General features: G+C 41.5%; 1 protein-coding gene across 9 annotated transcripts in view; it reads left to right on the top strand.

The window, feature by feature from the left end:
• The first annotated feature begins 4672 nt into the window (after positions 1-4672).
• Positions 4673-11661, top strand: part of LOC140372514 (cyclin-Y-like) — a 38280-nt gene continuing 31291 nt past the window's right edge. For 7 of the 9 annotated variants that reach the window (XM_072459629.1, XM_072459628.1, XM_072459633.1 and 4 more), the window contains exon 1: positions 4674-4980. In XM_072459629.1, coding sequence (XP_072315730.1) covers positions 4818-4980 — 163 coding nt within the window. In that variant the 5' untranslated portion in view covers positions 4674-4817. Of the gene's footprint in view, positions 4981-11661 lie in introns of all 9 variants that reach the window. The other 2 variants (XM_072459630.1, XM_072459636.1) reach the window with 2 other exon arrangements.

Below are 11661 nucleotides of genomic sequence, written 5' to 3'. Positions count from 1 at the left end.
CCACTGTTGCCCTGCCAATCTGCATCATCGGTCCCTCCCACCACAGCAGTCTCCCACGCACACACCAGAGTCCTCTTAGGGCCATGTGCAAGAAGTGTCATGCCTAAGGACACATCGTCAGTTTGCACTAGAGCCAGAGCCGCACCAGGATGTAGAGACTTCACCTGTGGTCACCATACATCCTCACTCTTCATTTACTTATGTTTCATTCATAAAACGATGATACAAAACGGTTCAGACTCTTCCTTCACTTAAACTCCAGAACATTCACCTCTTCATTTCAGCCGTGGGTGCAGATTTGCTTTTCCAAAAGACCGTTTGTTTGCTCAAGTGTGCAAATGTTTTAAGAGCATGTCATAATCTCTGGTAATGATTTCCACTGACTCGTGACACAAGGCTGATAAAGACCAGTCTTCTCTTTTGTTTGACAAAACCATCATGGTTTTTCATTTTATGGGATATTCTGAAGTCAATACCAGTTTCTCCACTTTTACCTCCATTGTTTTTGTTTACAAGTGTTAAAGGGTCTATACAACTACTTCTAAGGGAGGGCCTTTTACTGTACAGGGGAAATACGATGGTTTGCATGAGGCTTCTCTGTGTGGGGTTTACATGTCTGGGACTATGGGAGTATGGGTGGGTTTACTGTAGGTATTTCCCCACCTTCACCCTCACACTCATCCTCCCATTTGTTGTGCCTGACCATAAACTTAGCTCACTATGTTGTCACTATGTTCATAAAAGTCTTTTTATTTTTCATTTTATTTTCATTCAGTATCTCCGTGACAAACCATTTCACACTCATGTCACCTTTGACACGCACGCGCGCACGCACGCGCGCGCACACACACACACGCGCACACGCACGCACACAAACGCGCACGCACACACACGCGCGCACGCGCACACACGCTCACGTCACCTTTGACACACACACACGCGCGCACACACGCACGCACGCACGCACACACACGCACACACACACGCGTGCGCACACACTCACGTCACCTTTGACACACACACACACACACACACACACACACACACACTACTTACACTTTGTGTTCTATCCACACAAACTGTCCTTAGGCTTCAGGTACTTTTGCCACATCAATAACACAAACGTTCCATTCTTTGAATGATCAAAAATGTTCAAAATGTTGCTGGGAAACATACCATTTATCCTTGAAAACGTAATGCATTTTCATTTAATTTTCAATTCAGAAATATAGTACCAGTATTCTAGTCCCATTTTAATAATTCCCATTTATCGGAATGCAACAGTAACTTATTATTGTTCATAGCCATATTTTTTTCAGTTCTATATTTCAAATTTGATTTGAAGTGTGTCAAGCATAGTTCAGCATTCATATTCAACACTTGGTGTTTACTAAAACAGATCTTCTAGGAGTCCTACTATTATATTCATGGGACTAAAGTCTATCTCCTACAGCATTAGGGTGAAATGCAGGAGATAAATGTACCCTTAGGTGCAAATGTATTTTACTTCTCAGTTCAGTTACAGCGGACTGCAGATATCCTAATCCTACTGGTTAATGTTTATCATTTGTGATGATATGTGTGTGTGAGCCGTGTACTGGGCTCAGAACATGCTGTCCTGTCCATCTGTGACTCAACCTGTTTGCACCTCTGTGTGTGATGTTTGTCAGCTGACACACACTGGTCAAACTGTCCATGTGGATTTGTGTTACAAGGGGAAAAGGAAGTTGTAAAGTTCTTGGAGAGGTAGGATAGAAGAGAACGTACGTACTGGGTCTTTAACCAACTCATTTGATGACACGTTTTAACACATTTTGTTGCCATAATAATTGTTTGAATATACTTATCACAATATTCCATAACAATATTGGAGATATTTAATTTCTGTAGGTGGGTTTCCAATGTATAGCCATCATAACTTTGTATTTTGTAAAGTTATGGTATAACTTGAATAATAATAGGCATAAAGTCTCTTTAAAGCCTCATTATGTAATTTTTCTACAATTTTTTTTCTCCAAAATAAACAAATTTACTGTAAGCGGACTTGCATATCCACAAACCTGACTCGTACTTGGCCTGGAGGAGCCTTAACCTGCTTGTTTCCATGGAAATGTTTTTCCTCTGCTCCAAAAAAAACACGTCATCAAAGAGCATGAGGACAAATGTCATGATGTTCCTACGTCATATTGAGCATTCAAGCTGAAAGCACAAGACTGAAAACGTAGTCTATGAAATGGAAGGTTTGCCACCCGACGAACAGCAGAACATCGTTGTCCCCTGACAGAACATTTTCTGAAAAACTTGAACCGAAAACCGAAAGTCAAGTCAAGAAAACGACCTTTCCTCCCTCCAGGGCTACATAATGGACTGTCCATTCTGAGCGGGCACAGGCCGGTGGTACTCACCAATATGATGGAATCCACTGATGACTACGAGAGTTGGAAATGTTGACGGAAACCCTGAGGAAATCCTGGAACCACATCTTGAACTGGACATGGACCACAACAATCAAAATACTAAAAGACATATAATACTATACGAAGATGACGAAACCCAGTTGACCACCAACACCAATATGGCCCTAGGGCCTGTTTTGGTGCTAGAGTAACACGTTGGGTATGTTTGGATTCAGCTTATACAGCTTCCAGAAGATAAACAGTTTTGTAGTATACAATGCTGAAAAATTTGTTAAACCTCCCAAAGCAAACTACAATTAGCAGAGTGGTAAACATTTGCCTTTAGAAGGGGGCTGAGGTTTAAAGTTTTATACAGTTTTGTTCAGAAACAAAAACTATACTTTGTCCTTTATGCTTGCACTTTATTTCAATTTTTACAGATTGTTCTCTTTAAGTATTTGCTTGAATGTGTATTAACACACATTTATTTTTAAAAATAATATATTTTGGACACACTTTTTCTCTATATATTATTTATTATATATTTAAATGTACCTTTTATTTATATAATTTTGGCTGGTAAGACACTGAATAGAATTACTCTTGTTTTATTATTTAATGGGAAAGCAAAAGAAAAATATTATTGCAAAGAAAGAAAATGCTCCATTAGCTATAATATTCCATAGTACGGCATAAACTTAAATAAATCTCTATGGAGATTTTCCAAAGTATGGTTTTGACTTTCTATTTCCATGGAATCATGCAGGTGAGTGCCACCCACAGAAAGTTACATACTGTTATTTTACCACAATGATTTAGGCTACTTTTGGAATATTTTCAACTGAATCAGGAAAAAACATTAATTTGATCATTGCGATGCAACAAACCTCCAGTAGAATGCACTATAACATTGGCCCAGACTACAATAGCATCCATCCATGTTCATATTTATAACTGCACATACAGTGCAGACTATGCAAACTTCACCTTCACACTTACACAACAAAAGTATTAACCTATTCACTAAGACTTTTGAATATTTTGCTTGTAATCTGATTTAACTGACTTTCTGCTCAGTGGTTTTAAAAAGTCCTATTTATCCACTATGCCCTATAAATCTTGCCATAACTATACTCCCTCATCATTAACTTGTATTAGATTCATTACTGCATTTTTGAGTAATCCTGTATTATCCTGCATTTGAGGCTGGAGTACTCAGAAAATGTCTGTTTTCACCTTCACCCTATCTCCGCCCACAGCCCTTGGTTGTGATTATGAATTGTGATTGCCAGTCCTTTTGTCAAATCTTTATCTAAGTGGCATTACACTCAGATACTGTGTTTATAATATTTGATAATATATTTGGATGCCACTTCAAATATAGTATCAATTGCATTTTTTGTTCAGCTTGTTTTTAGACTTTAGGGGCAGAAATCAAACTATGGCAAACCACCATAGTCTCATTTATTAATAGGAAACACTGAAAAATTCCATACTATAGCTTGAAAATATGATATTATTAGTGAAAATGACATTATTTTGTTAAACCATTCAATACCCGAGTACTTTAACAGCATATGACACATTTTGCATGGTAATTTGTGCAACATTGAAAGCAATTCAGTCTAATTATTGACCATTTTGAACCGGAACCTTTACTTCTTATGGTCCCAACACTGCTAAGTTTGCGTAACACTTGCTAGTTTCTGTATTCAATTCCGTTCGTAAAAAGGTTATACATATATTGAGTAATAAAACTAAAGCTGCTGTAATTTCAAGCATGACAAGCCTCTTTTTGTCAGAAAAGCTGAAGTACGCTTCAAAACCAAAATGTACAAAAAACCCGACAACATTTGAATTGACAGTTTTGTGTTTTTGTGTGAAAGTTCCGAGTTGGCGTAGCGCGCGTGAAGGCGGCGCGGCAGCGGATGTAGCAGCTGCGGTCTCCAGCGCGTTTGGGGGGGAAACATGTAGCGCACGGAGCGAACGTGATCCCGCCTCACGCGCGCATTTAACATGTCTTCTTTTCATTTCGATCGTTGGAATCCACAGTGCGCCAAAGCGAGTCGCAAACGGACGCTTTGGTGTGGATTTTAACGCCGGGGGGAGCGGTGCGTAAAAGCGACGTGAGTTCATACCTTTTTTGGGGAACGCGTTACTTTTTTAAAGATTTATTTCTCTTTTTTTCTTGTCAGTGCACATGACTTCCCTTGTATACATACAGGGCTCATAAACTAAAAAAAACATCTGGAATTACAATTTCGTCAGCTTTTTTGTTATATTCTTGTACGTTACCGCCCAGTTTTCGCATTTCCCCTTCGCGTCTTTTAATCAAGACGTGCGTGGATTAATTAAGAAAAAGACGAAGAAGAAGAAGACTAATTAGACGCGGTGCTCGGACTGTCACCCGCGCACAGCAGCATGGGCAATAGCACGTCCTGTTGCGTGGCGTCGAGCCCCAAGCACCACCGGAGGAACAACAATAACCACTCCCGGCTGGAGCACCACGGAGGCGAGGCAGCGCTGAGCCGGGAGGACACGGGCTGCAACCTCCAGCACATCAGTGACAGGGAGAACTTGGACGGTAAGAACGGACAGGGGGACGGGCAGGGGGACAGCGGGTGGCGGGTGGGTTTAGGATCCGCGTGGAAGGACTTTTTGACAGTCCTGAGAGTGTTTTTTATTGTAAACAGGAAGGCTACAGGAAGGTTTTCCCCCCTAACGTCGTTAATTAACCATTTATCAAAGAACCTGGGTTACATTAAGTAACCTTGAGGTATGTTTACATGCAGGGCTGGGCAATAATGGTTATAAAGAGTGAATCGTGATCTCATTCCTGCCGAAATCTGACATTTTGGTAAAATTGGCACATCGTGATTCAATAACTTTGTTTTAAATGTGCAAAAATGTGTGTTTAAATGTGCAAAAATGTGTGTTTAAATGTGCAAAAATGTGTGTTTAAATTTGCAAAAATTTGTGTTAAAATGTCGTGCAAAACTGAAATGGACCCCAAAAAATGAACCCCTAAAGTACAGAAATATTGCCTTACCCTTCAGTTTTAATTATAGGGAATACACTATATATTCTGCTTTGGCATGTTTCCCATACAACAATTTAAATACATCTATCTATATCTATTGGAGTTCTCGACCTAAATTCTTTTATTGACAATGACTCTTGGATGAGAGTCAAAACGTCTAATTTTTCTAACTGAGTCCAGATGACTACAACTGAAGCTTTTTCTACTATGGAACACGCCTGGATGAATGAGGGATTACACCGACAATTTAAATATAATACATTTTTTCGATATATATATCCCACTTGTTGCGTATCGTGATAATAGCAAAATTGTGATCTGGCCCCAAGAAAATCGTGAAATAATTGTTTTGGCATATCACCCAGCTCGACATGCAAACCATAAATCATCAGGCCGATATGATTTTTGGAGTTATCAGATTATTAAAGGTGACATATTATGCTCTTTTTCAGGCATTTATTATAAAACTACAGTGTATGCAGAGGATTATTTTCTATTTTGGTGATTGTAAAGCACCATTTTGAGCTAAAACGGCCTAAAATGGAAACGGGTACATTGACTTCCTTTTCCAAACTGCAGAACCCCAACTCTTCATAGTAACATTTCACTGCAAAAATCAATAGATTTTCATTTATGTAGTTGTATTGTTGAATATATCAGGCTGCAAATTAGACGGGGGCCCGGGGCCCGCAAGCAGTTGAATCTCCGGCGGTCCTGCGGTTTGAAATAGGAGGGGCCCGCCGTGCCCCTCTTCGAAAAAAATCAAGATTTAACTAGTAATTTGGCCATATTCGGGGCATTTTCATCGCTTAAGTTTCGTTTTGACAGACACGCTTCTCATTGGCCGAGCGGTCTCCGTGACGTAATATCGATGAAAGCGGGCATCTGATTGGCCGCTGCGTTCATGTTGCGTTCACGTGTCCTCGGAAATGCCATGTCTAATTTTCGGGGCAATGTATATATGTTAGTAGTTTATTTTGTAGGACGTGATTTCATATATTCCCCAAGATCTCCTTGTGTCAAATGCTGTAAACAGTATTTATTTTGTATCTAAGAAATATTATTATATTGAATTAAACAGTTTTAAAGATCATGATCTCTGGTTTATATGATTCAGTATTTGTGCTCTTCTTATCAAATAACAGATAAAAGTACTTTAAATTGTTTTACATGCTATTAACCAGGTTTAAAACAACACACTTATCTTGTTCTTATGACGCCGCGCGCGCTTGTGGGCCCCTGAAATTGCTTGGGGGCCCCTAACTTTGAAAATCTATTTCTCAGCCTGATATTTGCAAGTAAATAAAGAAGCAGTGATAGGCTTCCTGTAGTAAGCGGAAATTGCCTCAAATGCAGCAAATTACAAGATTTCTCAATTATGAATCAATCAATAAATCAACCAACCAACCACATAATGTAATGTATACGGCATGACATTCACACCAGAGCCAAATGCTGACATATTGTGTCCTTGCACTGCTTTTCTTGTATGTTTATTTATCTTGAATTTATGTAATAGCTTTTTTCCCTTTTGCTTGAATACCATGGAAAAGCATGCATTCTTACTGTGAGCAGATCCTCTTACAGATCTGACTTGTAACTTGGGCTAGCCATAGATATTCATAGATCTCTGCCTGAATCCAGTCCCCATATTGAAGTATATGTGATAATAATGATATTTATGTCATTGATCTGCTCTCTTCACCAGTGACATTTAAAAGAGGATGTTTAGTCTCACTAGTGTTTTACCAGAAGCACAGCAGAAATCTCAACGTAAAGTCAGCTAGCCTTTACACACTATTTATTATCTTAAAGGTTGAATGGACGATTTTTTTGACCCAAATTTGTGTATTATTTCCTCGTGGCGTGGACTGCCAATTAGTCCTGTCACTTAATCATAGAACTCACCTACCGCTCACCTGCAGCCGCGTGCGTTTCGTCCTCACGAGCAGTACGTTTCCGCGTGTCTAAGCGCATTGATCTATCATAATATAGTTCCCTCAGTGTACGGGACAAAATGAAGACGCTGAAGGAATTTTCGAGCTGACGCAGAAGAGACGGAAATCTACAGGAGACGAGAGATGCGATGCGATCCGTTGCGCTAATAAACAAACGCACGTGTGTGTTGTATCAGTCCACACGGGAGTGCGCATGCGCACTTCCACCCGAGTTCTCAAATCGCCGAAAAATCGTCCATTACGCCTTTAAATAAAACAGCAAAATGTTTACAGGACTCAATTAATACTTTTAACTAGGCTTTGACATAAATGTGGTCGATGGGTTTCTACCAAACTCTTGATTATTCATAATTAGTGTTTTTTGTTTTGGGCCAATGCTAATTGCTATAATACCCTAGAGTCACCCTTGAAAAAAAATTCTCAATCTCAATTGGCACTTAGATGGTTAAATACAGGTTAATAGATAATAAATGTATAAATAAAAATACATATAATATATATAAATAATAAACATAGAAATAGAATATTGGCTCCAGAGTTCTAAAGTCTTTCTGGACTAGCCAAGTCGCTAGGTGATCAACAGCATCAGCATAGAACGGCGAGTCTACTAATTAGGTCCAGGGGCAACATCAGTTTGCTGGTTTGTCTCCATGGCGATGGATAAGTTTGACACCATATTGTGGAACATTACAGACGTAGCAATAACGCTCCACAGAGAAATGCTGGCACGGACCTTCCTCCTATGGCACCTATTAAAACCAAAGCTATATTTTATTGCAAATTATAGTCCAAACCTCTTCTGTAAACTTGAATGCAGTAGTAGCTTGAAAAGGCCAGTGGGCCAAAAGCCCTGGTAGTTTTATGTCTTTTTAATCAGTTGTTTAATGCATACATTGTACGTATTGTCTTTTCGATCTAAGATAATAGCTGCCCATTGTTGTAAATAGGACATTCATTCATTTCCTTTTACACTTTTTAGGGCAAATTCCACCATAACTTATTTCTCCATCAGAACTGTGCAATTTGGGTGCTTTGATTTCACAGCGGTTAATTCTTTTTTTTTCCGCTTCACTAAAGATATAAAGTGTGAAGGCAATTTGGTTTTAATGAGGCTGAAAAATGAGCTTTGGTGATCGCAAAAAGAGGAAAAGCATGATAAGGCGATATCACAGCATGGTACCTGCTTTTGAGGAAATGAATTGGACAGCCAGAGGAAATGTTTGCTTATAATCATCAAACACGAGCACTGGTGTTATTTTGCATGGGAGAAGTGATACATGGTGACCTGCCTGTACAATGTGCTACCCCGTCACCTAAAGTGGGTTATCATGTCACGCTGCATTCTGCTATAATGTTCTGCAAGTTTATGTTCCGAGCAAAAAAAAAAGTGGACTTGCAATTCTTATAAGATCTAGTGCCAACAGAAACGTCAACTTCAAAAATCATGCAATATGAAATAAATGTATACATGTGTATATGTATATATGGACAGGGCTGTCATAATAACACATTTTGAAGTGGGATATTGCTACAGAAAAATCTCACCGATGCAGACTGTATCGGTGAACCATTGTCCTAAAGTATACCGTCTTTAAAAAACATGAGATGAAACTAATAAATAGTTTATTTTTCCACCTTATACAGCACAAATGTTATTGTTAACAAGTTACTAATATGCTTGCTGTCTCCATGGGAAGTATTATCTATTACAACCAGTTGTGTCTCAGTTTTCTGTCTTTTCCCCCCTTTATCCTTTGTGCTTGTATTGATATAAAAAATGGAGAATAACTGTAGATGATGAATTGGAATGTATTGTCTCATTAATATTATGTGATAAGTAGATGTAGGTTCTGTAATGCATAATCCTGCAGTATGTCAGTTCAGTCTGTCCTCTCAGATTAGGAAGAGAGACCAGGGCATTCCATCAGGGAATTCAGCCATTGTGTTATATGTAATGCAACCACATGTCGCATTCTGATTTCAAATTTCATACACTTGACCAATCTGCGTCCCCAGATAAGAGTTAGACATGTTCAAATAAAATGTAGCTTTTGCTGATAACAATTGTAATGCTGATAACAATTGTAATGCTGATTTTATTCTTGGTTACTTTGGTGCTTTGGTTCTCAAGACAATACTCTAGTCAGAAAAAGAGTGTTCAGTTGTGATTGTAGCTTTTTGAACCAGCAAGAGCGCATGTGTTAGGCAAAATTGGTGACTCTAAAATTGGCCCTAGTGAATGAATGTGAGAGTGAACTGTCTGTAATGTCTATGTCTCTGTGTTGGCCCTGCGACGAGTTGGCCCGCAGGCTACACACTATTGCTTTAAAAGATAACAATAAAAATGTGTTCATAAGATTCTTCAGAATTTATAAAAATATGTATAGTAGCTAACATAGGTCTAGGTTCACTGTAGTGCAATCGAACTCCCTCCTAACCGCAAACACTCGGCAATGGACAAAGTGCCTTTCTCTTATCAAGCCAAATGACCATTATTAACTTGATATATTGCAAACATTTGACTATTTTTAGAATCTGCTGAAAGTGCCTGGACTGCAGGTCTCCCTCAAGGGCAGTTCTCACTAAACAATTCAGAAATGCAGGATAAAGAAGCTGAGTCACAGTGGGTTTAGTGTTTGTATTAGATATTTGTTTAAGCTTTAGGCCTCCAGCCGTGTCACTGCAGCTCAACAAGCATTCCACTGCAGGCACCAGACCAGAGTGCAGGTCTTTCCCAACAACAGCACCCATGTCCATGTCCATGCCCGACTCCCAACAACAGCACCCGTGTCCAAGCCTGACTTCCAAGAACTGCACCCGTGTCCAAGCCCGACTGCCAACAAGTCCACCCATGTTCAAGCCCGACTGCCAACAAGTCCACCCATGTTCAAGCCGGACTCCCAACAAATCCACCCATGTCCAAGCCCGACTCCCAACAAGTCTACCCATGTCCAAGCCCGACTCCCAACAAGGGCACCCATGTCCAAGCCCGACTCCCAACAAGGGCACCCGTGTCCAAGCCCGACTGCCAACAAGTCCACCCATGTTCAAGCCCGACTGCCAACAAGTCCACCCATGTTCAAGCCGGACTCCCAACAAATCCACCCATGTCCAAGCCCGACTCCCAACAAGTCTACCCATGTCCAAGCCCGACTCCCAACAAGGGCACCCATGTCCAAGCCCGACTCCCAACAAGGGCACCCATGTCCAAGCCCGACTCCCAACAAGTCTACCCATGTCCAAGCCCGACTCCCAACAAGGGCACCCATGTCCAAGCCCGACTCCCAACAAGGGCACCCATGTCCAAGCCCGACTCCCAACAAGGGCACCCATGTCCAAGCCCGACTCCCAACAAGGGCACCCATGTCCAAGCCCGACTCCCAACAAGGGCACCCATGTCCAAGCCCGACTCCCAACAAGGGCACCCATGTCCAAGCCCGACTCCCAACAAGGGCACCCATGTCCAAGCCCGACTCCCAACAAGGGCACCCATGTCCAAGCCCGACTCCCAACAAGGGCACCCATGTCCAAGCCCGACTCCCAACAAGGGCACCCATGTCCAAGCCCGACTCCCAACAAGGGCACCCATGTCCAAGCCCGACTCCCAACAAGGGCACCCATGTCCAAGCCCGACTCTCAACAAGGGCACCCATGTCCAAGCCCGACTCTCAACAAGGGCACCCATGTCCAAGCCCGACTCTCAACAAGGGCACCCATGTCCAAGCCTGACTTCCAGCAAGTAAGATAAGATAAGATAATCCTATAAAGTCCACACAAGGGGCAATTTCGTTGTTGCAACGCAGTAGAACAGGAGGAAAGGACAGATTATAGGCAGTTTCAAAACACACTCTTAATAGAACAATTCCACTCTTGTCCAACTCCAACCCTAAACGACTGCACCCATGTCCAAGCCCGACTCCCAACAAGGGCACCCATGTCCAAGCCCGACTCCCAACAAGGGCACCCATGTCCAAGCCCGACTCCCAACAAGGGCACCCATGTCCAAGCCCGACTCCCAACAAGGGCACCCATGTCCAAGCCCGACTCCCAACAAGGGCACCCATGTCCAAGCCCGACTCCCAACAAGGGCACCCATGTCCAAGCCCGACTCCCAACAAGGGCACCCATGTCCAAGCCCGACTCCCAACAAGGGCACCCATGTCCAAGCCCGACTCTCAACAAGGGCACCCATGTCCAAGCCCGACTCTCAACAAGGGCACCCATGTCCAAGCCTGACTTCCAGCAATTAAGATAAGATAAGATAATC

The sequence above is a fragment of the Eucyclogobius newberryi genome, unplaced genomic scaffold (genome assembly GCF_026437365.1).
Source record: "Eucyclogobius newberryi isolate DKJ021-1_F unplaced genomic scaffold, fEucNew1.0.hap1 SCAF_240, whole genome shotgun sequence".
Lineage (NCBI taxonomy): Eukaryota > Metazoa > Chordata > Actinopteri > Gobiiformes > Gobiidae > Eucyclogobius > Eucyclogobius newberryi.
The sequence above is the reverse complement of the archived record's forward strand: the minus strand, read 5'-3'. Positions and strand labels throughout refer to the sequence as shown.